This window comes from Patiria miniata, unplaced genomic scaffold, assembly GCF_015706575.1.
Source record: "Patiria miniata isolate m_02_andy unplaced genomic scaffold, ASM1570657v1 HiC_scaffold_20, whole genome shotgun sequence".
In the NCBI taxonomy this organism is placed as follows: Eukaryota; Metazoa; Echinodermata; class Asteroidea; order Valvatida; family Asterinidae; genus Patiria; species Patiria miniata.
The window spans coordinates 41,991,404-42,019,383 of record NW_024037059.1 but is presented as its reverse complement, the minus strand read 5'-3'; the positions used below and the strand labels follow the sequence as shown (position 1 = coordinate 42,019,383).

Below are 27,980 nucleotides of genomic sequence, written 5' to 3'. Positions count from 1 at the left end.
CGAGGTACATCTTCAAAATGATCCTTTTGACCCTAGAAAAATCTGGTTACGGTATACGTGCAGCTCTGGAACACTCACGAACTGAAAACGCTTATACAAGTGTCATCCCAGTTCTGATCTTTGGCACACGATTTGTTTGCTTCATTTTGTTTACACTTCAAACAGTCCAAAAGGCAGGAGATAAAGTCACAAAGGAATTGGGTCTTTAAAATACATAAATCTACTTGGTTATGAAACCTCAGCCTTTTTCGCGATCGACCCTTGGCAAGGCGTAGGCTGACATCTTCCTACTCCGAATCAAACTTAACCAAAACTCGCCGAATCAGTTACCACACCCATTTGTAATTTGTCAAAGTTTGCATGGAGGTGATGTGGGTTATACAGCAATATTGATTTGAAGTTTTTCAATATACTCAGTTTATTTTGTAAAAGTATAGTCTTGACTGGAAAGATTCGTCACAGACCGCAATCATATGCTAATGCGTCGCTCGGGTAACACCGACGTTTATCGAGTGTCGTCACATAGAGTGTACCTGTGCGCAGGCTTGTACCAATTGTAAGCCATTCGCACTGACGTACTTCATCCCAGCGACTACCGGACCACTTCTGTCACCAGCCTATTCTATAAAATCCTCGTCTCGGAGCGAAAGGTTTCCCAGTCTGAAGCATTTGATTCGGAATTTTAGAGCGTGTATTAGGCAACCATGGTTGGGGAGGAGAACCGTGTCTTTCAGGTCTGGGATTACGTGGTCTTCGGTCTGATGCTCGCCATATCGGTCTTTATCGGACTCTACTACGGCTGCACGGGTGGCAAACAGAAGACGACCAGCGAGTTCCTACTGGCAGACCGGAGCATGAACCCCATCCCCGTGGCCATGTCTCTAGTAGCTAGCTTCATCTCAGCTATCACCGTGCTGGGTACACCTGCCGAGACTTACATCTATGGTACCATGTTCTGGTGGTTTGGGTTGGCCTACATCGGGACCGGTATAGCCGTGACGAGGCTCTTCCTGCCCGTATTCTACCGGTTGGGAGTGACCAGTGCAAACGAGGTATTTTCAGTTTCTATTGACCTACATAACTCCTTCAAATCAAATTTGGTATACACAGATGTTTGATGTGTCATTGTTATTTTATGTCAGATGATGACTTGACATGACAAAGACTATGACCATGACCATGACAAAAATAATTACATTGGTGTCAACGTTGGCGATCATGATACTTTGGCACAGTGGTGATCTTTGTTCGGCCTATAATGACTGTCATGATGGTAATCACCAGGACAATGTCATTGTTATGACGATAATGATAACACAGATCAAGATTCAAGGGATAACCGGACACGGTAATGACATTCTCAATGACCGACGAATATCTGCTCACATATTAATAAAAACCTGATCAACTAACTCTCTCCTTGCAGTATCTGGAAAAGCGTTTCAACAAGGTTGTTCGTGTTGCAGGAACGCTGACGTATTTCATCCAAATGGTATAAACCACCCTTTTGTTTAAAGATATCGACACTTCAATGACTATAATAATAATAATAGTGAACATTTATACCGCGCCATATCTGTCAATATGACACTCCTGGCGCAAATTATGAGACGTGTTGACAATTTCATACATATAATAGTGGCGCATAATTACTCAATTAAAAAAACAAACAAACAAACAAACAATCCTGGCGCCAGTAATTGTTTAATTACTATCATTTCATTTCAACCTATCTCGGTTTAAGGAAAACTTCATCAGTTTATGCCAGTATTTTGTTGAAAACACCCAGTTTTCGTTCCTTCAGTATGAAACGTATTTACCAGTTTTGCGCTCGTTGTAAAGACTTCTGTTAAAATGTATAGTGTTCCTTGTCATTTTCGTGTTTGACTTTAAAAGCACGTCTGAAGGTTTTTTTTGTTTGTTATTTGTTTGTTTGTTTTTTTTTACTTTTAACGAAGGTTCTGTACCTGGGTATTGTCATCTACGCTCCAGCACTGGCATTCAACGCAGGTATCTTCTGAGTTTTCATGACCGTTTTAAAATTGACATGTCCATTTTTTTTTATTTGATTTAATTTTAAGAATTGTGCCGGTTGTAGTGGGCACGACTCATCATACTTGCCGTTATGCTCAAACCGATGATTTAAATTCATTTATTTCAAGCTTTCAACGACATGTTCTTTTTTTTGTGTACGCAGTGACTGGAATTAACCTGTGGGGATGCGTCGTTGCTATCGGTGTGGCCTGTACATTCTATACCACCGTTGTAAGTTTCATATTTCTTAAAACCGGAGAAAACTTGTAAGGAATATGCTGTAAGGAATATCGAATCACACATTTCAAAGATGGCACTATCCTCATACCTTGAGGGGATCAAGCGAATAACCAGGATTTTTGATTTGTTAATTTTGTATAGGGTGGCATGAAGGCGGTACTTTGGACCGACGTCTTTCAAATGTGCGTCATGATGGCGGGTTTCCTCGCCATCATCATCGAAGGCTCTCTGCGTCTTGGTGGCTTCCAGCAAGTCTGGAAGATCGCTGAAGAGGGAGAAAGGATTGACTTCTGGCAGTAGGTTCAATTTAACTTTTTATTTTAGTTGTCTTTAGCTAATAAGATGGTCAATTCGTTTCGCACTGATGACAAACATGTATTGATTTTGTTTCTTGATTGTATGAATTCAAAATCGTCACTGTAAAAACAGGGCTGTTGATATTCTCCAGGATAGCTTATTCGTGGGTTGGCTTTCCCAGGATAGCTTATTCGTTGGTTGGCCTTCTGGTTGAGTGCAAGTGTCTTTTGGCTAGTGACAGGTTGGCATTATTCTTGGTTGATGATAGGTTCAGCGGTCCTTTGAGTAGCTGATTGTTTTCCTCTGAGTGGCTGATATATTGTTCTTGTTCTTGTTCTTTGACTGGCTGATAGGTAGCCCTTGTTGCTGGACACATAACAGGGGTGCATACCTAACCCAACGCTAACCCTTACCTTACCCTAAGGATTTTGGGGAACATAGGAATTGGGGAACATAGGAATTGGGGAACATCGGGTAGACCCCCCCCCCCATGACAGGCCTTCCGAACTTCACCTGCTCCACTCCTGTGCTGGCCCTTTCTTTTGTCGTCACTTTGTGTTCCGTCGGCTTAGCCCAGTCGCAACATTTCTGCTAACTTTATCCCCTATCTTTTTTTTTAAATGTTCCAGTTTTTCGCCAGACCCGAGTATCAGACACTCGTTTTGGTCGATCGTGGTCGGCGGGTGCTTCACATGGACAGCAACCTACGGTGTGAATCAATCGCAGGTCCAGCGGTACCTGACTGTTGGAAACGTGAAAAAGTCCAAAATGTGAGTTGAAACGCCATTTTGGATATATGGATATAAATACTGAAAAACATTTATCCGCCAAGGGGGAGGGGGCAGGTTGCCCCCTCTGCTGCCCCCCCCCCCTACGCCACTTCTCATGTACTCTTCCAGTTATGGAATTTTTAACACAAACACAGTTTTAATCTTTTGTCCACAGATCACATTATTTCAGTAGAATGAAACCATGTCGTATGGTCGTATCATGAAAACGATATCAGAATAATCCCATAAGTCTCTGTGGTAGCCAAGTAGAAGGCAGTGCAGGTCTATAAACTATTGACATTACAAGCATGTTGCATTAACATTGGAAGCAGAAGGTGTTTAAATATAGGTTATGATAAAGTGCCAGTTATTTAGTTATTAGAGAGTTCTGATCTTTTTTAATATGTGAAATGTCTTCGTTTTGCAGAAACATCACTTACCTTTATTTTGATTCATGGACAAAACTATTAAACTGTGTTTGTGTTGAATAGTCCATAACTGGAAAAGTACATGAGCGATTTGAATGATTCTTTGACGAAAAAAAAGCTAATTACTTGGGCTTTCACATCCTAGATCTTGAACGTGCTACATTCAGAACTTCTTCAAGAAATAGGGGGCGCCATTTGGGTTTCATTTGTTGTTATACTCACCTTATATATAGAGATTAATCGGTCATATTCTCTTGAATTCTTCCCAACTCCAGCTCTCTATATCTTGCCACTGTCGGCATGGTGATCGTTGTGTCTTGTGCCTGCTCAGCAGGCGTGGTGATGTATGCCTACTTCGCCACCATGCGGTGCGATCCGTACACTGGCTTAGCAGATCAAGTCAAACAAACCGATCAGGTATGTAGATGAAAGAGGGAAGGAGAGAGAGAGAGAGCGTTTAAAGAGAATTTTAATGGGAAATATTATACAAAAATACAGCATTATCAAAACGTGACAGTGTCTCTGAATTCAAGACCCCACTACTTGATGCTTTGTGGTTCGGATAAGTTGGGATTGTTTGTCGGGTTGGAGTGGAATGGATTTGGCCGGTTTGGGTTGGGTGGGGGTAACATTATGTTGAGATGTTGCGGGGTGTAAGAGGTTAGATGGGCTGAGCTGGGTTGAATTGACAATATCAGTGTTTGACTTTATATGGACTGGTTCCCTTTTGAAATAGCTGATACCGTTCTTTGTGATGGAACTATTCGGTGGTTTGCCAGGCCTGCCGGGGCTGTTCACATCTTCTGTCTTCAGCGCAGCCTTGAGGTGAGATCACTGTTTCTCCTTTCCGGATGATAACACCTGATTGTTTTTGTTTGAAAGTGATAATTAGGTGTGCGTCTCTGAATTGACGATTGTGACTTTTTTTCAGCACTGTTTCTTCGGGACTTAACTCTTTGGCAGCGGTGACGGCTGAGGACCTCGTCAGGCCTTGCTTCAAGAAGATGGAGGAGGAGCGATATACGCTGGTGACTAAAGGAATAGGTGAGTAGGCCTTTTCAATTATTGGTGCTTATACAACAGGTGTAATGGAGTCTATCCAAAGTCAAACTGCCGAAATATACATTAAGTTACAAGTTACCCTAACAGAAAGAATATTGTCACCTTTCATTTTAGAAGCTCGTCACTCGAATTGTCTGAGCTATACCAATACCTGCAGTCGTGGGTTAACAAAGCTACCCATCTGACGTTAAACCACTTGACCCTTGAACTTGTACATATAATCACTAGAGACTTTGTACTGACTCTTTATTCTTGCACTGATTTTGTCAACAGCTATGGGGTTTGGCCTGCTGAGTATGCTGGTTGCGTACATCGTGTCTCTCCTTAATAAAGGCATCCTCCAGGTATTTTACAACTTCTATCAAATTAAGGAAAGAGGAGGCATTACAAAGGCCAGTCTTTCAACACAATTAGTCACAGGCAAATGTATTAGCATGTAGTAATTCTGCTCTTCGTTTTTATCCCGTTGTAGTTGGCCCTGAGCCTCTTTGGTATGACTGGAGGACCGCTGATGGGAGTCTTCAGCCTGGGAATGTTCTTTCCTTGGGCCAACTCTAAGGTAAGTTAAGCTCTTTCTTTTATTTACAAACTGCTGAGAATAGAATAACCCTCTTGCACATTTCCGTTCTTGCTCGTCAACAACAGTGTTATGGCATGTCAGTGCAATCGGTAGGCCTATAAACCGAAGCATCGTCGTCGTCATGGTAGGCCTATTCGTCTTTATTGTCTCTAGCAAGGCTTCTTATTACCATGGTGTATTGCTTTCCTATTGTCGGTGTCGCAACCCCATCATCCACGCCATCCCCATGATCCAAACAGAAGTTGACGACCCTTGTTGATTGTCCTTTCGTCCAGGGTGCCTTTACTGGACTGATTGTCGGGCTGGCCATGGCCTTCTGGGTCGGTATAGGAGCTCAGATTTACCCACCCGACGTCTATAAACCTCCGTTGCTTGTCGACGGCTGCTTCTCACCGAACGTTAGTACCACTTCCACCTACGATGCTACGGGTTTTACGGACATGGCACATCTGACAACGCTGTTGCCTACTGAGGAACCAGCAAAGTAATTTTAGCCATATCCAGAATTGGTTGGGTTTTGGCGGGAAAAAATACACAAAAAAGCCTGCTATTTTTTGCTCTCTTCAGGCTCTTCCAAGTTAAGATTCGTTATTCATTTTTATGAACCTTATTTCCTAAGGAAAACAGTCATTGTGGAGCAATATTATGATGCGGGGATGTCATGTCAGGGCATTTTGTGCTATCATCTTGGGATGACTTTGACAAGCGGAAGTATGGAAATTCATTCTTGTGGTAAAAATGCAATGTTCCAATGAAAACCAATGCATCCATTATCGGGTTCTTTCATTTTAGCCATGATACCATTTGCATGTTTTTAAACAGAGCCAGAGAAAGCCACCACATTTTGAAACACACATACTGGCCACTTTGTAGTTTTAAAGATAAAGTTATGTCCCAAACATTTTGTCTTCTCTTCAAGGCCACGAATTGCTGCCTTATACACTCTCTCGTACTCGTGGTACAGCTGCACCTTCTGGCTAATCACCGTCTTTGTCGGACTGCTCGTCAGCTTTATGACAGGTGAGTGGATTGCTTCATAGCATATAAACAAAAACCTGCATGGATGATTTTATTTTGACAGCCATTTTGGCTGTTGTCTACGTCTATGTTAATGGACAGCTGATATGCAAGCCACCATGATATAGCTAAAGGATATATCTTCGATAATTCCGCTATGGGGAAATCCGGTTCTCGAAAACATTTTTAAAAATGGTTTCCACCTGTTGATGCTTATGTGACGATGATGCGTAAAGTCATAATTGTCATTTAGATCTTTCTGGCACCTCACTTCGAAATGTGTAACTTGACGTCCATTTTCTGAGTCTAGGTGCCAACAAACCACGTGATAACGACCCGATGCTGAAGCAGCACATCGCCGATGCTTGCTACTGCTGCTTGCCCGAGTTCATTAAGAGGCCTATGCGATGTGGTGACGACAAACTGGTAAGAACACGAGTCGAATTCAGTATTGCAGCTAAGCACCCTCTATTGTGCTTAGCACATAGAAATGTTGGATAACAAGAATTGTTTATCATCACAAATTCCATAAGATGTTAACTACCTTGTGACTGGTCTGATCGGCCTGTTTTTTTATCTGCACATAAATCTGCTAAGTTTACTTTCCCTTCATTTTCTGGCTGCTTTGTGAAAGAATAACAAAACTTGATTTGCCTGACTTTAGACGTTTCTTCATGACATGCATGTTTTGTTTTTACAAAAAGGTATAACAATCCTCACCTTTGGGGCACATGCATTGGACACTTTCAGATTGGTTTCATGTGGGGTATTTTAACAATAAATTGAGTAATAAGCCCTTGTGAATAATGTTTAGTATCAATCCGATTACGCTGGTTGAACATGATACGAATTGATACGATATTGAGAGAAACAAATTTATGATGTTGATATTTTTTTTCTGAATGATGACGAGTGTTGTGTTCATTCCTGTGAGTGATTCAATATTTAAATTCCATCAAGGATTACTACGAGGACGATGATGTCAAAGATAAAGACGCGTCACTCTACGTGAAAGAGGTTGAAGCCAAGAGAGGGTACGACTTCCAGATCTCAGAATCCAACGGCGTGGGGGCGCTGTCCAATATGAAGTACATACCGGATGTGAGGGATGCGGAAGAAAACGTGTATGACAACCCTATGGAGCTGGAGCACCCCGTCACGGAATTGTAGACAGACTAATCATTCGATTTATGTATATTAGGTCCTCAAGCGGTGAAAAAAAATCTGAGAAATCTCGAGACCTGACGATAAGTGCTTTATTATATCAAACCTTAATAAGGGGGCATCGGTAAGATGTTAGTTTTTATGAGAAGACAATCACTTAACTTTTGTCATCTATCACGCTGTCCTAATCTCGATACCTATTTTATGTCGTGTTCATAAGTATACTCAGGAGTCACTTTAATATGCTTGAAATAATTACAAACTTTTTTTGAGTGTTTAAGTTTTAAAGATGGCCTTTGTATGAATTATATTTCCTAGAAAAAATCCTTGGCACTGAGTAAGAAATAGTCTGCACAATTTAGTCTTTCAATTGAGCTCAAAGAAATTTTATTTTCTCAATAATGACAAACTCTCCTTGGTAATAACTTGCCCAGAGTTCTTTTAAACACGTTGAAATAGTAATAGTAAAATACTTAATTTTCTTTTAAAATCTATATAAATTTAAAACTCTGACTAGATGTTGGAATTAATTATTGTGTACACAATTTCGATGAAGTCTTAATCTATTCTTACAATCATTGTTTAAATTAGTGGTTGAAATAATGGACGTTTTAAGTATTTTTTAAAACTCTAATTTTTACTAATATTCAGATACTTCAGCAGATATGCGTGATCATTGCAAATCAATTTAATACAATGTATCGTGCATGAATATTAACTTGACAAAATGAAAACTTTTAATCCCTGAAAATCGTTACAATGACTACAGAGCTGTGAAGCCGTTGTCCAAGCCATTTTCATTGGTGCCAGGTTGCTCAGTGGCAACCGTCGCTATATGGCAACCTCATCGTTGTCGAAGTTGTGATTGGTCAGTCCGGGCTTGACCTCTTTAATCTCGATCATCTCTGCCTCTTCGTCTTTCTCTTTGTAAATCTACAAATAACAAAGACGATTTGTGTTACCTTTTGTGAGAGTTTTGTTTCGTCTTGTTGTGATTCAGATAGAGATGGCGTTTGCCTACATGAGATTTCTCAATTTGTAAATCGTCATCCACTGACTTGGAGTCTTGAATTTCGAGAGGAGACAGCACAAACAATGTCACGCCATATGCACGATTGAAGGTTAACGAGAAATAACAGGTACTTCCGCGAACGTCCTTTATTGAAAGGTACTAGTTTTGCCTTTTCTTTCCACGTTTTGTTTTTATCGACAAATAAAAGGAATTTATAACTGACTCATATGCGTATAATGAAATGGAAGTGACAAATAAATAAAACCTTTAATGTTTAATTATAAAGATGCTACTGTTCAAAACTTTGAATTTCTCAGTGTCATACTGTATATCATTGGTCAAGGTGCATTGTAAATTGTGCCTTTTCTAAAGCGGCGACTGTTTGAAAACTTGCAAAAAATCACATGCTACGGCATCACCCCAGCGATAACTCCATTTTGAAGAGGAAAATGTAATTACGGTATGTGTGTGTGTGTGTGACCTTTGGACCCTATGTAGATTATAATTATCATAAACCTCGGTTTATTATGTGACGTGTCTATTTGTTGCCAATAGACCTAACATTATTTGATAAACAGCGCCCTCTCATGTTGTGAACAGTTAGTGCATTTCTTACCACTTTCTCGTCCCCACATCGTAATGGTTTCTTGATGACTTCCGGTAGGCAGCAGTAGAGCCCGTCCACGCAATGCTGGCGCAGGACAGGGTCGATATCCCTCCTCTTTGTAGCACCTGTAGCATGAAATAGTATTTTAAAGTCACCTGAGGGCGCTATAATATGATGTCCTTAGTCAATGGTGCATTTGTATTTCATGGAAGTTATTATAATTATTATAGGCCTAGAGTTGCAGAGGGATAGGGTCGTCCTCTTATGGGATCATCATAGAGCTATGGCAGAATTAAGGATGGGCTAAACAAAACTAAAGGTTTGCTTCTCCTGCTGTCTTACGATGCAATGCTGCATTAAAATTGAGGTATTACATCAAGACACAGTAGAGGAACTCGGGTAGATTTCAAGCTAGATCCGCCCCGAGACACAATTTCACACAAATATATATACGCACCTGTTAGGAAGCTGACAAACAATCCAACGAAGACGGTTACCACCCAAAACGCACACGCGTACCAGGTGTATGACAGCGTGTACATTTCAGCCATAGCTGGTCTAATTAAGAGAGATGCATATTGGATATAAACCCTCGTTGTTATTGCATTTGAACATGATTGGTTTTTGCCAAAGGAAAGATTCAAGTTAACAACCTAGCCAAAATAACTGGACATATCTTTTTGCTGAATTACTTCTACCAAATTTGGAGCACAAATTGTCAAAGTTAATGTAAAATCCTACATTTCAGGCGCCTGTGTCGTTGTCATTAGAAGTGAGCTGGGTGTGGTCACGGTCAGGTTACATCCTTCGATCGTTAGAGGGGGCCTAGAGGCGCCCGGTGGATAAATGATGGCACCGATGCCGATCCAGAAGGCAATGCCGAGACCAGAGAGTAGTCCGGCGATAGCACCCTTCATTAACAAAGGAACATGATTGGTACAGTTTGGGGGTTTGCTCCTTCTTATCCAATGATTTTTGGGAAGTATCATCTTTGATCTGTGATAATGACAATGGCCACATATTTTGATTACGATCATGACATGATTTGGTAGGTAACTACGATGACAATGATGGTGGAGCACTTGTTGATCACGACAATGGCGGCGATGTTGGTTTCCTAGTGGAAATGATGACCATGACATATGACAGGTGATTGAAGAAGATGGCGATGGAAAAGCCGATGACTAGAAGGATTCATCGACTACGAGATGACGACGGCGTTGTATTAGGCCCTACTGATGGTGACAATACGTGTGTCGAAGACTGTGACCATGGTGACACTGTTATTGACGTCGAAGTGGCAACCAAAATAATAGTACTTGAGATTGACCATGCCGACAAGGATAAATAGTGAAGCTAACTTTGACAAGAGCGAAGATGGTTAAGGCGAAGTTTGACAAACAATGGAGGTACCGTATTGCCAACGGCAAGATCGGTGAAGCTTTCATTTTGACAAGGATGCCGATGGAAACGTAGAGAAGGTTGACGGCGATTTGACAAACATGAAGATGATGGATCAAATTTCTACGAGGGTTAGAATAGAAGAACCCATGTTGATGACGACGACGCTGAAAGACCAATATGAAAATGTTCTATGACAATAATGATAATGGGTTTGCTATCGTACCTTTGAATTTGTCCAGGGAAAGAAGAGTCCAAGAGAAAACAGACCAAGCAGAGGTCCTCCGGTCATGCCGAACAGGCTGAGTGCCAACTTGAGGAAGAAAAACATAAATATTGGCTGACGGTTTATGCTTTGTTTGTTTCTTTTTAACAAATGAATTTAAATATTGCTTGACTGTTCGCATGCATATTTTACAAGGATGCTGACACAACATCAGAGATTAGACAGAAATGGATCTGTATAGAAGCTTTTAAAATAGCAATAACAAACTTAACGCTATAAGGGACTCACTGCTTCCATATTGTGAATCCGAGACCTACCTGTAAAACGCCTTGGTTCAGCAGGGAGGTGACGTACGCGATCAGAATGCACAACAGGCCAAATCCAAATGCTTTAAAACATAACAAAAGTTAAAATGAAACAGAATGAATATAAAGAAAAGAGGAACTCAAGCTTCGAAAGAAATTACTTTGCGAACGGGTCTAGAGTACATGCAGATGAAGTAAATGAAGATGCATGGAGTGGAAAACCTAAACTGTTCAAGAGACTTTTTCTTCACGTTACGAATGCTATACTACTGCAACTTCAACAAAGTAAAGTAGCTCGAAATTTCCAATTTCTACAAAATGCTTTAAAGTCCCTTATGCTTAGAGGATTTCTAAAATCGTGGTTCGGGTACTCACCGATCAGTTTGGTGACCAGCGTGTACCGCTCCTGTCTCATACGGGGGAAGCACGGCTTGACGAGATCCTCGGCAGTCACAGCTGCTAGTGCGTTCAGCCCGGACGACACAGTACTGCAAAGGAAAAACAACAACATTATTTTAGCAATTATTTGGCAGTTCCCATAGTCAAATTGAAGAAAATCTATAGGCGTGTGCGCATAGCCGTAGGTGTGTGCGCATAGCGACAATGGTACACATATTTTATGTCCTTCAATCTATCTCTTTTCATCGTTGAGGGGGTACTGGTCTCAGCATACCAATAGAGCTTTGTGGTCACGGCTTGTTCTCTGAGGTACACTCACCTGAGCGCCGCACTGAAGACGGCAGAAGTGAAGAAACCAGGGAGGCCAGGGATCGTCCCGAACAGCTCCATCATGAAAAATGGAATTAGCTAAAGCAAACCATACAAGACAGATACAAAAATCTAATTCAATGTATAATTATTTTCAGACTTGTCATAAGAAATATCTCTTTGGGAACGACAGAATCCATCACGAATCGGTATTTAATGTGAAATATACAACGCCTGAATAAATCCCCGTCCTCCGATTGGCAGATCGTTGCTCATGGGTCACTTAATAATTCGTCCCATATCCATAGTGGGCGCACTGCAAAAAATAGCTAAGTAAAAGTTCCACTGCACGGTCATACTATCGGTGGCTCTGACCAGCCAGATGACGAGGATTTATTCAGGTGTTATATCAAACAAATAATGTAATGTTTCCCGGTTTGTACAGTGGAAAGAAAATTCATTCGGTGACGAATGGATTATTCGATTCTACGAGGCGAACATTCCAGCTGTCACCGTATGAAATTGTTCCTACCATTTTAAAGATTACAAGCAATAAGTCGCACTTCAATCAGATGGGGAATACAACTAAAACAATGACCAGACATATTAAGAGTTACACCATCAGGCAGGTGTTTCATAAAACTTTAAAATTACTTGTGGTTTATCATTCTTGTTTGACATTATTTATGAAATACCCCAGATGATTGGGATGACGTACCTGATCTGTCTGTTGTATTTTGTTGCTGGTGTAAGGGTCACATTGCTTATCTGCGTAATAGGAGTACATGACCAGTCCGGACAGACATGCGGCTGAGGCGACAATCACCATACCTGCACCTGCTAAACCCAGCGATCTGAGGAAATTCAACGGACACGGTGACGTGACGCAAAATTGCGAAGAGAAAAGGTTCAACAGCGTATCACTTATAATGACATATCTGCCGATTATGTTCAGCATAATGGAAGTCAAAGAGGCGTCAGATGTTCAGTGTTTGACCTCGTGACGTCACATGTCACATTGTCCACCCGATAGACTCCTTGCACAGAGCTTCTAAAATTGAGGACTGGCTGTGTTCTTTTAACTGGCATGTTGTGAAATTCAAAGAACTGTCTTTGCAGGGGCGGATCTAGCTTTCAGGAAACGAGGGGGGGTGAAGGCGTGCCGAATTCCCACCCCCCCCCCCCCAAAAGTAAAAAATCTACGATTCTGTCTCCTGCATTCTAAGGCAATTGAGAAAAAAATATAGGAATTTTAGCATTCCAGTTTTAAGTTCGAACTCATAATACTAATATCATAACACAAGTCAGCGGCTGAACGATTCCAAGCCCAACCATCCCCTCTAGATACTGCCTCAAGAGTGCGCTCGGTTCACGAGAATTATGAAAGACTTACATCCGGGCTCTCTTGACGGACCCTGTCGTCATGTATCGCTGCACCTGTGATTGGTTGACTGCGTAAGTTGTACACCACGTGAAGCAGCCCCCGATCAAAATGGACCAAAAGGTGTGACGGATAGTCGGGTCGAAGTTAAAACTAAAGGAAAAAAAAGGAAAATAAAGTTTAAAAATGAGAATAATATTATAATGAGGATGTGTCTTCCAAATCTACTCTATAAAGCATTCTGTGACTGACTTATTTTTTCACAAACAAAACAAATATAGACAAAATGGGAAACCGCCAACAAAGGGGGCTGGACAGTTCAGTTGGTAGAGCACTGATGGAACGGTGATCAGGAGGTCGTAGGCTCAACCCCGCTCCAGTCAATTTCTGTATTCAACTTAATGCCTGTACAACTTTGTTTCATAGAATATACTGATCATTATGTCGTAATCGCAAACATCAGGGATCTCAATCAGCAACAGATCTCTGAAGACAAAAGTGAGCTTTGAGAAAATGTTTGACGATGACCTACTTCCAGAAGTCGATGCGTCCTCCGTCTTCAGCGATTTGCCAGACCGCGCCCAGCCCACCGAGCCGCATGGAACCAGCGATGATGATGGCGAGGAAACCAGCCATCATGACGCACATCTGAAAGACGTCAGTCCACAGTACAGCCTTCATGCCACCCTGGATAACACGGAGAAGACAAGGAGAGAAAAGTACAGTAGCTTCTTCAAACCACATTCGGTATTACGGAGATGAGGAGCTCTGGTACTTCGCTGCAATAACCTTTGTGTAAACTTAACACTATTATATAACAGGTTGTTTTTATTCGTTTCAGCACCACAGTTTTTGAAAAGGCATCTTGGGTTTAGAACATAGCATTTCAAGAACTTTTGCGTTTATACAGGCCAACAACAAGGGTAGATTCTTGGTTTAATGTGCGCAAATATAAGATAAAGAACAAGCTGAATTTATACACCAAATTTAAGGAGGCAAAGCAATCACAAAGGCGTTGGTTGACAGTCTGGAGGAAGTACTTACTACTGTCGTGTAAACAGTGCAGACGAGTCCCGTAGCCAAAACAGAACCCCACAGGTTGATATCGGTCACTGAAAGCAGTCATAGAAAATCGAATATAACAAAAATTGTTTTTAGTAGGAAAAACTCTTTTTCAATAGAGTAAAAGTTAACTTGTATTATGATATACGACTTAAAATAACAACAACTTTTGCAATGTCTATATTTTGTTAAAAATCACTAACACATACAAACCCGCATTGAGTGCCAATGCTGGCGTGTAGATCACTATTCCCATGTAAATCACCTAGGAAAAAAACAAAGATTAATAAAAAAGAAAACCATCTTCACTAGTAGCACAATTACCCACAGTCTTGTCAAAATAGTACTGATATTCTGGACATCTTTTTGATATTTAAATTACAGTCTGTCAACTAGCATGTATATTTTCTCAATATTCGTTTTGTTATAAAGATTAAGGGCAGTTTAATCGGGATTATATGGACGCGCGGATACCTTGAGAATTTTTGAGAAGATCCCTTGTTTTTTGTTGCAAAGGGGTTATCACTTTGTGGTATTGACATCAACTCAATTGTAGTATTTTATCACAAAGATTGCAAACCAAGATAACTTTGTCACAACAATTATTATTAGCTTTTTTATACAGATAATGTCACTATATAGATGCACACTCAGCACAGAGATGTCAAATTCCACTGTTTTATTGACAATGAAAATATAGCGCTTTAGCACTTGTAGTATTAACACAGGAACTTTGGGGCAGTTCAATACTAAAGGGTTAAAGGTAAAGTACATCATTTTTCATTTGTGAAATTGTTTTGTTTGAAGCAACAAACGTGCTCAAAATCCAAAGAAGAGTGCTTAACAACTAACCTGATGAAGTTTCATTTCAGTGAATACTGTATATTCCGAGAAAACAATATTCTAGGATCGCGGTTTCAATTAAAGTTATGTTTTGAATTGAGCCCGAAATCAGCGTCCGGGACAGGTTCTCATTCAGCAGATTGCAACTACGCGATGTCGCGCACTGAACCGACGAATTATAGCAACCGCACGCGCGTATGCGTCGTGTCAACGGCTTCGCTAACTTCTGACGGACATTTCCAAAAATGCTTCTTTGAACACATCTTTGGAAATGGCCTTCTTTTATTGGTTTTTTTCTTCAAAATGAAAGCATGCCAGAAAGAGAAACTTCACAAGGAGTTTAGTGGCATTTCTATCTTTAAACTAAATTATGCTTTTGATAGCTGCAAATGATATACTCCAAATTTAAGCAACTAAAATTTGACAGGCAAAAATGTACAGAACGTCCGGAGAGCCTCCGAAGAATTAGTTCAGAAAAGCATGACTTACCATATTTAGGAAAACGGTGAACGTTGCGCAGACGCGAACTGCCTTGCTAAAACGCAGCTCAAGGTACTGAAATATAGAAAAACATTTCATAATAAAGATAACAAAAATAATGCTCTATACTCAGAAAGCTTAAACTTGCTGTTTAGATAATCTTAAGAACAATTCTAACACTTTGAAATCTTGCATGTTTGCCATGAAGATGGAGTAAAACAAATGATGTATTGTTTTCATTCGAACAAATATGACATGAAATGTACCTCATTTGCACTAGTCACGTTCAGCCTGAAGAATGCCGGAATGAACAGGCGTGACACAACAAGAGCGACGGCGGGATAGGTCAATGCGAAGAGCCAGAACATTGAGCCATAGATGTAGACCTCGGCAGGTGTACCCAGCACGGTGATAGCTGAGATGAAGCTAGCTACTAGAGACATGGCCACGGGGATGGGGTTCATGTTCCGGTCTGCCAGTAGGAACTCGCTGGTCGTCTTCTGTTTGCCTCCTGTACAGCCATAGAAGAAGCCAATACCAAGCGAGATGGCCAGCATGCAGCCGAAGACCACATAGTCCCAGACGCCAAAAGTTCCGACATCCTCAGGCTCCGCCATAGTGGAAGGTTGCCGGTTATATCACCAGCAGGTCTGCGCTGAAGGTTGGGAAAAAACCGGAATGTCGTACCACGAACTGACCTGCTCTTTTAATCTCCTGATTGGCTACGGTGGCTCTGAGAGGACGTCCGATTTTGACCACTACAGCAGTATTTCTGAATTTTCTTCAGAAGCTATTTAGAGAAACAAAATTATAATGTTGCTGTCTTTTTTGAATGAGGCCGACCGTAAATGCCTTCTTGAAAGTCTGTATCAATATCTGATATTTACCTAAGAATATTATGACGTCAAAGATAAAGATGCGTCATTCTACGTGAAAGAGGTTGAAGCCAAGAGAGGGTACGACTTCCAGATCTCAGAATCCAACGGGGTGGGGGCGCTGTCCAATATGATGGACATACCGGATGTGAAAGATGCGGAAGAAATTAAAACGTGTATGACAACAACGTGGAGTTGGAGCACACCGACACAAAACTGTTGCCAGACATGGCACTGAGCCAGAAATATACTCACAATACAATGTTTCTATTCAACTCAATGACATTTTATTTCTCCTAACAAAGAACTCGATTCGTCAGTTATGGGCACTACAACTTTTTAAACATGTTGACAAATGTATACAGAATTAAAATGCTTAATTTCTAAGAAAATCTTTATAAAATTATAATCTGACGAGGTACTGAAATTAATTATTGTGTATATGCAATTATGAGGAATGTTTACATAATTTTCCTAATCACTGATATAATAAATGGTTTTAAAAAAAATTGACAGAATTAATTTTCTTTTATTTTTCAACTCTACTTATTTAAACATGTAGAAAGATAGTGAAAAGCAATTATGTATAAGGTATTACGGGTGAAGTTGATGGACTCTTAATACTATAACAAACACCTATGTACTCTTTTATCCGAGGAGGTTGTTGTCATGGTTACTAGGCTGTGAAGCCGTTGTTGTCCAAGCCATGATCCTTGACAGTGCTGCCAGGTTGCTCCGTGGCAACTGTCGCTATGACAACCTCATCGTTGTCGACGACATGATTGGTCAGTTCGGGTTTGACCTCCTTGACCTCCAGCATTTCTGCCTCTTCGTCCTTCTCTTTGTAAATCTACAAAAGAATAACCAAGAGTTTTTGTTTTACCGTTAGGGATTTATTTTAACCTTTTGTTTTGTTTTATTGTGATATCTGTAGAGATAGATTTGGCTAACATGAGATTTATCAAACGTCAATCGCAAATTTCGAGTCATAAAGTTTAGAGAAGAGACTGCATCATAACAATTTGGAGTCTTGCAAACGACTGAATGAAGGTTGACAAAAAACGAACTGCTGCCACCACTGTGTGTAAAATTGTACTTTGGTATCCTATATTAGAATCGTCGTTATAGGTTTCACATTTTTGCTATGTTTCACTTACAAACGAATGGAACTAATAGCTTACTACGTGTCTGTGTAATAAAGGTAATAAATAAAATCTGTATTTCTTACACAGATGTTCCTTTGCAAAACTCAAGATTTATCAATTTCGTAGCGTAACCTCGTTTTGTTTTTCGCTAACCCAAGGTGCAAAAAGCCATTGTGATTATGCTGGGGCGATGACCTTGCAAGAACTTGATACAGTTGTCACGCTACGTTACCCGACAGATAACTCCATTTTGATGAGGAAAATCTGCGAAGGCTATGTGTTTTAATTAATGCCTTTGGATCCAGTGTATATTATAATGTTCATTAACCTGGGTTTGCTTATGGGAAGTATGTATTTGTTGCCAATGGAGCTCACAAGCTCAAAACAGCGCCCTCTAAAGTTGGGAACAGGTGCATTTCTTACCGCTTTCTCGTCCCCACATCGTAATGGTTTCTTGATGACTTCCGGTAGGCAGCAGTAGAGCCCATCCACGCAATGCTGGCGCAGAACAGGGTCGATATCCCTCCTCTTAGTAGCACCTGTAGAATTATACAATATTTCAAAGTCACCTGAGGGCGCTTTAGTGTGATAACCTAAGTCAATGGTACATTTTATTAAATGAAAGTTGAGGGGCTGCAAAGGGCCAGGGTCACCCATGGGACGCTCTTAGAGCTATGCCCCCCCCCCCCAGAAAACAACGGATGTCATACTTCAAGATTGTTTCCCATAATTTCCTACATGCAATGCTGCATTATAATTGGGGTATAACATGAAGACACGGTAGAGGATCTAGAATCGAACACCCCCATTCAACCACTGACTAATATTTAAAACTAGTAAAAGTTTGCCAAAAAATAATAAATGAAATGCTTAAGTGCCTAATTAATTCTCTAACTGTCTTAGAATGCAAGTGGCAACATAATGGATTTCAGAATGTTCCGGGGTACATCCCGGACCCCCCTCCCCCTTAGCGGGGTGTGCCTTCGGCCTAAATCAACCTGAAAGTTCCATCCGCCCCGAGACACAATTAACACAAAAAAATTATGCATACGCACCTGTTAAGAAACTGACGAGCAATCCAACGAAGACGGTTACCACCCAAAACGCACACGCGTACCAGGTGTATGACAGCGTGTACATTTCAGCGATAGTTGGTCTAATTAGGAGAAATAAAATATTGAATTTAAGCCCTGGCTGTTATTACATTTGAAATATATATCTATTTTTTGACACAGAAAAATACCATGTAGGCTACAGTTCTAACTTCGAAGCGTTGTCAAAATTAAATCCTCAATTTAGTCCAATTACTAAAACTGAATTTGGAATATAAAGTTAATGTTTAAGCCTACATTTCAGGCGCCTGTGTCGTTGTCATCAGTAGTGAGCTGGGTGTGGTCACGGTCAGGTTACATCCTTCGGTCGTGAGAGGGGGCTTATAGGCGCCAGGTGGATAAATGATGGCACCGATGCCGATCCAGAAGGCAATGCCGAGACCAGAGAGTAGCCCTGCGACAGCACCCTTCACCAACAAAGCAGCAGGGTGGTATAATATGGGGGTTAGGTTAACCAATTCCTACGCTGTTTTGCAGTACAATTTTGTATTCAGTGAAAATGACAATTGTGGCACAATCAATGACGATCATGACATGATTGGGTACGTATCGATGGTGACAATGATTTTTATAGAAGCATTTTGTTGGTGAAGAACTTTTTGATCATGACAACGGCGGCGATGCTGGTTTATTGGAAAATGACGACAATGACATGAGATACTGAGGAGATTAATGACGACGGAACAGCCGATGACGAGAAGGATTCATCGGGTGCGAGTTGACGACGGCACTGCATTCATGATGGTGACAATACTGATGACGAAGACTGTGACAACGGTGACACTGTCATTGACGTCGAGGTGGCAACAAACAAAGCGATCAAAAATGTACAAAAAGGATGAAGGCGAAGCTAATTTTGACGAAGTTGACGAAAGAACTGGAGCTTAAATTTAACAAGGATGAATGATGAAGCTAACTTTGACTAGATCACAAATGGTTCTAGCGACATTTGACAAACAATGAAGGTACTCAATTGTATTTCCGACGGCAAGATCGGGGATTTTTTTGACGGGGATGACGATGGAACACGAGAGAAGGTTGACGGAGTTTTGGAGCAATTGGACAATGATGGCACTGATGGATCCAATTGCGATGAGCCAATAAGAGATGACGTCATGTTGAAGACGATAGGTGGTGTCAGTACTAGTCGTGTTAAGACTGATGGCAATCTTTACCTATAAACATACCTTTGAATTTGTCCAGGGAAAGAAGAGTCCAAGAGAAAACAGACCAAGTAGAGGTCCTCCGGTCATGCCGAATAGGCTGAGTGCCAACTTGGGGAAACAATCATAATTATTGGCCGTTTAATTCTTTTTCTTTGTTAAAAATGTGTATTTTTTGGTACGTGATTCAACTCAAAGAAGAATAAGTGGAACCAGGGAAGCTTCAAGTTGCAGCAATGACAGCCTAAGTAACACCAAAGGAGTGGACAAGGTTCACTGCTTCCATGTTTTGAAAACTGAATCTGAGATCGAGACTTACCTGTAGAACGCCTTGGTTCAGCAGAGATGTGACGTACGCAATCAGAATGCACAACAGGCCAAATCCACATGCTTTCATAACATAAAAAGTTAACAATGAAACGGAATGAACAAAAAGGAAAGAAATTCGCGAGAATTATTCATAAGAGAATTATTCTTTACGTAGTACACTGCAACTTCAACAAAGTGTAACTGATCGTTTCCAATTTCAAATTTCTACAAAATACTTTAAAGTCCCTTATGCTTAGAGGATGTCTAAAACGAGTGAAATGGGTGCTCACCAATCAGTTTGGTGACCAGCGTGTACCGTTCCTGTCTCATACGGGGAAAGCACGGCTTGACGAGATCCTCAGCAGTCACAGCTGCTAGTGCGTTCAGCCCGGACGACACAGTACTAGAGAGAACAGAACAACATTCTCAAGAAATTGTGTCGCAATGTGACCAATATAAGTTCCTTTATATAAAGTTCCCTTAAGTCGTCAAATTGAAGAACCAATAACTGTGTCTTCACGAGCTTTGGAAAAAAATCACCTTGGTGAGCCAGGACGTGTGACGCCTCTGAAGTATAATTGACACTGAAACCGAGGCCTCAGTGTTGTCTTTTGTTGAGAGATTAAAACAGACAAGTTCCTCAATATCATACAATTGTTTATCATCGAGTGCCTTGGTGTCAAACCAATTTAGAGTTCGTCTATACAGTTTTATAAGTCTAGTCTGTGGTTTCGGAAGGTTGACTGTCACTTAATAAATGCAACAACGAGGATTTCTGGTGCAAAACATCTCAGACTCCTGAAAACTACGTTGGTCTGAACGTGAGAGCATGTACAACTCAGAAACCAGGTAAAAATACTGGCTGGTCAACAAGAAACTCTCCTTGACTTTACAGTGTAGGCAGATTCCATGGCAACGACTTAATGTCTTCCGAGGTATACTCACCTGAGCGCGGCACTGAAGACGGCAGAAGTGAAGAAACCAGGAAGGCCAGGGATCGTCCCAAACAGCTCCATCATGAAATATGGAATAAGCTGAGGCAAACCAGGATGCAAGACAGATAATTCAATTTATATTTCCAGGCATGCCATAAGAAATATCTCTTCGGGAACGACATAATCAATCACGAATTACTTTGAATTACTGGAAGATTCACACAATACATACTCTTCAGTATACTCAGATGGGACAACAACAACTAAAACTGAGAGGTACACCATCAGCTGATTCACGAAGACTTACCTGATCTGTTTGTTGTATTTTGTTGCTGGTGTAAGGGTCACATTGCTTATCTGCGTAATAGGAGTACATGACCAGTCCGGACAGACATGCGGCTGAGACGACAATCACCATACCTGCAGCTGCTAAAAACATCGAACTGCAAGAAAGAAATCCAGTTCACAACTTAACACATGTACCATTTGTGTGAAGAAAAAGTAAACACATATTTCAACTGTCTTATACATTGAAGATAAATACATTTTGGCAAAATTGTTTCAACATAAGGAAGAGACGCCGGTTGTTGTTACCCGATGATGTGACAAGATGCATCGTCCAAAGTTCAGGAAAGGTTTCGTTCTTTGAATTGAACCTTGCTGACCACTCAGAGGAACAAGGTCCGGTCCTCAAAGGGGGTGCTCAGTTTAAGGGGATCATTAAGCATTAATAAATATAAGTTGCATTGCACGGTCGCACTATTGGTACCTTTGATTAATCAGATAACGAGGCTGTCATTATTCTTACCATTGCACTCATAAACATTCGTTGTTTGTATACTTACATCCGGGCTCTCTTGACAGACCCTGTAGTCAAGTATCGCTGCACCTGTGATTGGTTGACTGCGTAAGTTGTAGACCACGTGAAGCAACCCCCGATCACAATGGACCAAAAGGTGTGACGGATAGTCGGGTCGAAGTTAAAACTACAAAAAAAAACAGGAAAATTAAGTTTATATATCTGAGATTACATAATATATTTCATTTTGTATAACGAAGTTGTATCATCCAAAACTTAAACAATATTATAGTATTCTTAAACAAATTGAAATTGAAGCTGAAGATAAAAACGAGCTTTGAGAAAATGTTTGACGATGACCTACTTCCAGAAGTCGATGCGTCCTCCGTCTTCAGCGATTTGCCAGACCACGCCCAGCCCACCGAGCCGCATGGAACCAGCGATGATGATGGCGAGGAAACCAGCCATCATGACGCACATCTGAAAGACGTCAGTCCACAGTACAGCCTTCATGCCACCCTGGATAACACCGAGATGCAAAAAGGAGATCTTGTTATTGGTCTTACACCGTAAAATCTTGGTATAATGTTGACATCAAAGTGATCTTACTACTGTCCTGTATACTAGGCCTATTACCCAGTGTATTTACACATCATTCCACAGCATGTCCTGCATGTCACTCTGTGGATTACTGATGAAATACCCCCCCCCAAAAAAAAAGAAGCTGTGGGCAGGTGTTACTATACAATAACCTTTGTGCAAAATTAAAAGTATAAATTGTTATGATAAGTTTGAAACCTGCGATTTCCACGTAAATAATATTACAAACTTTGAGATGAAAATGGGTTAAAATATATCAAAATATAAGATTTAACGATAAGATATCAAATTTTAAGATAGTAAACGACCACTCTTGAAGGAAACTTTCTCTGCAGAAGATACTTACAACTGTCGTGTACACAGTGCAGACGAGTCCCGTGGCCAGAACTGATCCCCATAGACTGATATTGGTCACTGAAAGCAATGACGGGAAAATCAAGTTTATTTCTTTAGATTTATTATTAAAAAACAAATAGGTTTATTTTCGATCCATCAGGTTTTACCTGTATTTTGGAATTTTACAATGAAAAATCGATTTTTATAATCCACGACTTGAAATGCGACAAATTTTTAAATGAAAAACTATTTTCTTGAAAATACCAACCCGCATTGAGTGCCAACGCTGGAGTGTAGATCACTATTCCCATGTACATCACCTGGAGAAACAGAGAAAATTGTTTTTAAAAAAAATCATCTTCACCAAAAAAAAAGAATTATACATTCCACCGTCTTGTCAAAAAAGTACCAACGTTTTGGACATGCCTCTGTGATATTAAGATTACAGTCTGTCCTCGTAGCATATTTGTTTACTCAATATAAATTTTGGCAGTCTTAAACCAAACAAAAAAACACCCAGAATACTTGTTGGCTGTTTTGTTTTACTTGTTCCAAACGCGTTTTGAGTATACTGGGTAAAAGAATGACACAGCATCATTCGCACAGGTACCTGCAAAACTCATTCGTATAGTTCAATATTTGATAGAGATTATGACAGGCAGCCGTGATATTTGTTTAATGCTCATTAATAATCATAACAAAAAAGGACTTACTTCATGTGCCGGGTATAATACCCCCCCCCCCCCCCCCCGTGCATGACAACCAATATTTGTCCTGGTTGGGGATAAACTACATAACAGCCAACCATTTGAAGTTCTTATGATCACCAAAGCTATAGAGCCCAACCTAAGCAAATGCCAATGTTTGATGAGCGTCATCGGCAAGGTTATTAATCTGGTTTGTAAATATGTTGGCAAGATTACTCCGTAAAATCGTTTTTTCACACGTCGGAATTAAATTCTTAACTACGTAATTGTGTCTGAGAATGCTTTGTTTCTGACGCCACGCAAACTGAAACTCTGATGTGCACTGTTAAACCATAACGTCTTCCTAATTGTTACGCGGAGTTGTATTTTGTTATCACTTGTAAAGATGGTCAAACTAGGTAAATTCGTCATAGCAGCCATTTTTATAGATAATAACTACAGGTGTACAGAACACTCAGCACAGGTTCAAATATGTGTCCAACTGCACTGGTTCAATAACAAAAAAAGATTAGCCTTTTAGCAATCGCATTACATTATATTTACGTCTTCGAAGTGCTGGAGCGGTTTGGGGCAGCATGAGAAGTAACACCGGCAGGGCGGTTTGGGGTGGTACAGTACAAGAAATAAAGGGTTAAACAACTAAATTTAAATTGACTGACACTCGAAAATAAAACAACGACCGAAAAAAATAGTTCAAAGAGCAAAACTTACCATATTTAGAAAAAAGGTGAGCGTGGCACAGACGCGAACTACTTTGTTGAACCGCCGTTCGAGGTACTGAAATAGAGGAATAAATTGCGTAAATTAGATGATAATATTATTAAGTAGTCTTGAAGTAACAGTAGTCGATCTCAGACGGTTTTTTTTGTGGATTATTATTATTCGAAATATTTATATTCTTGTTCGCAAAAACTTTAACCATACTTCATTCTTAAAGTGGCCTACATGTAGTAAAGTAAATCCAGAGAGCTTTGCAACGACGAGAAAAAATTCACGAAAGAATGAGAAAAGACGAATCATTGTTTTGGTTCTAACACATTTAGGTTCAGTCAACCCTACCTCATTTGCACTTGTTATATTTAACCTGAAGAAGGCCGGTATAAACAGCCGTGACACTACGATTGCAATGATGGGATAGGTGAATGCGAAGAGCCAGAACATGGAGCCATAGATGTAGACCTCGGCAGGTGTACCCAGCACGGTGATAGCTGAGATGAAGCTAGCTACTAGAGACATGGCCACGGGGATGGGGTTCATGTTCCGGTCTGCCAGTAGGAACTCGCTGGTCGTCTTCTGTTTGCCTCCTGTGCAGCCATAGAAGAAGCCAATACCAAGCGAGATGGCCAGCATGCAGCCGAAGACCACATAGTCCCAGACGCCAAAAGTTCCGACATCCTCGGGCTCCGCCATGGTGTGAGTTACTCGGCTGTACAAGATATAGGCCCTAGTCACCAGCGGGTCCTCACTGATGTTGGAAAACACAACTTCTGAACTCGTACCGACAGCTGGCCTGCTTTTTAATCTTCAAAAAAGCTACGGTGGCCCTGAGGGGACGCCTCTAATGTTCACGAATCACGAGGTGACATTTATTAATCAGCTCACATTCACAGGTGTTTTAATCCTCAAAACGTCTTGCATATGTCAGAACTGAGATCTTCGCACTAATATGACATACATTTGTACGTTTTTAATCATTAAGATATTTCATTTTAAATTAAATGTTACGATAGTTTTTGTAGGAAGGAGAACCCGTTCTATGTTGCTGTTTTCCGACGTTGAATAGCATAAGTAAACCGAGTGTGGTAAAAATCATGAGCCACTGGGTGAACTGGATGCTTTTACATTGACGCGTATGTGTACATATTTTATTAAATAATGAACCAATAATAATCAATCTTAAACAATGCGACATTGTTGTTAAAACCTAATTTTTATTTTAAGGTACAAATACAATGTCGGGGATTCCGTACTATTATGCAAATTTTGACCTTGCCGTGACCCTCATGTTTGCACCCCTGACGAGCCGCATTAAAAGCCTTCTCGCACGTGACGAAAATTATCTCACTATCTATAAGATTGCATGTCTTATCTGAAAAGTAAACTGACACGTACACGTATATACCGTACAACAGATACGAGTGATGTACCAAATGGCAGCCTAATAAGACGACAATGGACGTCTTGATATTACTCACTTATAAATTGAAGACACACAATAGTCAAATTACATAAAAAATATATAGCAGTCTTGAGTTTCCGATAAGGATAAGAGTACATCGTGATGTGAACACCTGATGATGGTCAAAGTTCGTTTTTCTAATCTGTTCATTTTTATCAGCTGTTGACATGTTCGTTATAAAGATTTACACTTCATGATGCGATTACGATGGGATACAGTGTAAAGCATAAAGCAACACGCAATCAACAAGTACATGATATATATTATTTTCACCTTCCAATTTATGAAATAGATTTCGTTTGGTCGTGTAGGAGTCATGTCTTGCGCACTTATTAGACTTCAGCTCCTTCCATTTAAGTGTATGCATGATAAGGTATTCATGATTTAAACATTTTACGGATTGTATCCAGCAGATAAAATGGACGACCAAGATCCTAGAGAAAGGTGTACCCAACGTGCAGTGGAGACAATTCATGTTTGTGTCATGGAGTGATGCTTCAATTTCAACAAGTATAACAAATTGACTGACGTCGACACTTTATCGTTATGTGTACCATCATCCAACTTTCATAGTACAATGTACATGTATCGCGTTTGAAAAACAATTTAAGTGTTTTCCTCAGATCTCATCCACAAGTCTATGGCCCGAAAACGACTGAGCCTAATTGGTTCCGTTCTGTTTGCAGATTGGAAAAGGAGCAATCAAGAGCCCGAGATGGAACGAAGCCGTGATTTGAGAAACAGGTTCAGTCTATGGTAGCAGACCAGTAAATAAACTTCCATAGACCCCAATGGTAAATGCTCCCACTTCAAAAATTCGGGAAAAATACTCATAACTCTCCAAGGTGTTCGAGACGCACATCAAATTAAAGCTTATTTCATCATCTTTCATTTTCTTTTCAATTTTCGGGGGGTCAACTGATGACTTTTAGGAGAAATTTCCATCGGAAGATGATCACCCCTGAAAATAGTCCTGAAGCCCATCGCCATTTTGAAAAACGATGCCTACACTCCATTGCAAAAAATAGCGCTTTTAGGGTCCAAATTTCATCAAAATTACACAGAACTGCAAGCTCCAAGTCCTGTGCACGGCTTCTACCCATATTTTTTACAAACCCTCAAGTTCATGGCCCACAGCATGCCCAAATACCGAAGATTTTGAGGGCATGCAAATCGTGATTTGGCCGGCGCAGGCAATTTCGGACCGATTTACTGGTCTGCACCCCTATGCACTGCTGGCGCTTGGAATAACGTAGAGGGCGCCATAACATCCGGTAGGATCAGGCTGCAACATCTTTGGGCAAATTGTTGTGACCATAATAAGTAGGACAATCTCCACCCCATACAGTTGAAAAGAGCAATTCGAAATTTCGGGATAAACCTATTGGTAACAAATAATTAAAGAGAAAATTTAGTTCCGGGGAGGAATACTTTTTACATGGAGAGAAATAGTGAAGATTTAATACTGCAACCATCCCTTTACTCAGCGCCATTCTGTAATATGGTCTTTTTCATTCCTCAATGCTGTACCACAGAGTGCAAGCTAAATAAAATTCATAACAGAGGGCTCCTATACAGTTATCGATATGTTACGTAATAGCTGATTGTTATGGGGATTTGCCTTGATGACGTACGTCGGCGCTCTTACGTATCAACATGTCATTGTGTATACAATAGCCTTTGCTCAAGGCTGGTCATTCACAAAAGAATACAGACTAAACTCACCCCAGCTACAGTACAGGCGTGAGTTCACGTTGCTCGGTTGACCCGTAGGTCGAGAACGCGGTCGTGTCTTAGCACGCACTTGTTATTTCCCGCTCGTAGAAAGGCGTACCAGAAAGTACTCAAAACAAACACCAAACACATACAAACGGAACTTGACTATTCCCGTGCATTGTATAACCTTCGTAGAGTGTCTGAATGCTGAATCGTCGGGCGTGAATCGGTGTCAACAACTTGCCGGACAGCCAGTGCACACCGGGTACAGCTTCTAGCGATAGTCATAGCCATCATCCATGCATGTCATCGTAGTTAAAAGAAATATGGCTCCACGAATTATTCCAGGTCAACAATTGTAAGTTTTATAGTGCAGCGTACGTTCACAGGAATTCAGCTTAGATGCGATTTACATCGGATTGCAGCCGTATTCACCGAAAAAAACACGGTTCGACTGAGTTACCATTGGTTTGGACTTGAGACGGTC

General features: G+C 40.6%; 2 protein-coding genes across 3 annotated transcripts; one reads left to right on the top strand and one right to left on the bottom strand.

The window, feature by feature from the left end:
- The first annotated feature begins 261 nt into the window (after positions 1–261).
- On the top strand, positions 262–8,558 carry LOC119729294 (sodium-coupled monocarboxylate transporter 1-like). The gene is made up of 15 exons (XM_038201906.1): positions 262–1,052; positions 1,427–1,492; positions 1,959–2,010; positions 2,198–2,265; positions 2,416–2,570; positions 3,201–3,341; positions 4,045–4,186; positions 4,506–4,594; positions 4,701–4,813; positions 5,105–5,175; positions 5,304–5,390; positions 5,687–5,895; positions 6,331–6,431; positions 6,739–6,854; positions 7,389–8,558. The coding sequence occupies exons 1-15, from the start codon at positions 705–707 to the stop codon at positions 7,596–7,598; spliced, it is 1,968 nt and encodes a 655-aa protein (XP_038057834.1). The 5' UTR covers positions 262–704; the 3' UTR covers positions 7,599–8,558.
- LOC119729293 (sodium-coupled monocarboxylate transporter 1-like) lies at positions 7,957–27,639 on the bottom strand. 2 transcript variants are annotated; one of them, XM_038201905.1, is made up of 24 exons: positions 27,503–27,639; positions 24,310–24,375; positions 23,160–23,211; positions 22,902–22,969; positions 22,320–22,474; positions 22,002–22,142; positions 21,464–21,599; positions 21,167–21,255; positions 20,512–20,624; positions 20,232–20,302; positions 15,627–15,692; positions 14,508–14,559; positions 14,277–14,344; positions 13,765–13,919; positions 13,245–13,385; positions 12,570–12,705; positions 11,862–11,950; positions 11,519–11,631; positions 11,156–11,226; positions 10,839–10,925; positions 9,953–10,122; positions 9,669–9,769; positions 9,221–9,336; positions 7,957–8,525 (listed from the first exon to the last, which is right to left on the bottom strand). In XM_038201905.1, the coding sequence occupies exons 2-24, from the start codon at positions 24,310–24,312 to the stop codon at positions 8,424–8,426; spliced, it is 2,295 nt and encodes a 764-aa protein (XP_038057833.1). In that variant the 5' UTR covers positions 24,313–24,375; positions 27,503–27,639; the 3' UTR covers positions 7,957–8,423. The 2 variants fall into 2 exon arrangements, with proteins under 2 accessions (XP_038057833.1, XP_038057832.1); XM_038201904.1 differs by lacking the exon at positions 27,503–27,639 and adding an exon at positions 24,658–25,117.
- Between the last annotated feature and the right edge of the window lie 341 nt (positions 27,640–27,980).

Excerpts from the sequence above, each read along its gene's own strand:
- LOC119729294 (XM_038201906.1), top strand. The coding sequence starts at position 705 with ATGGTTGGGGAGGAGAACCGTGTCTTTCAGGTCTGGGATTACGTGGTC. Across the intron at positions 1,493-1,958 it reads TGACGTATTTCATCCAAATG|GTTCTGTACCTGGGTATTGT; the intron begins GTATAAACCACC and ends CTTTTAACGAAG. Across the intron at positions 4,814-5,104 it reads GCTGGTGACTAAAGGAATAG|CTATGGGGTTTGGCCTGCTG; the intron begins GTGAGTAGGCCT and ends TTTTGTCAACAG.
- LOC119729293 (XM_038201904.1), bottom strand. The coding sequence starts at position 25,008 with ATGGCGGAGCCCGAGGATGTCGGAACTTTTGGCGTCTGGGACTATGTG. Across the intron at positions 13,920-14,276 it reads GCACTGTTTACACGACAGTA|GGTGGCATGAAGGCTGTACT; the intron begins GTAAGTACTTCC and ends CGTGTTATCCAG. Across the intron at positions 9,337-9,668 it reads GTTTGTCAGCTTCCTAACAG|GTGCTACAAAGAGGAGGGAT; the intron begins GTGCGTATATAT and ends TTCATGCTACAG.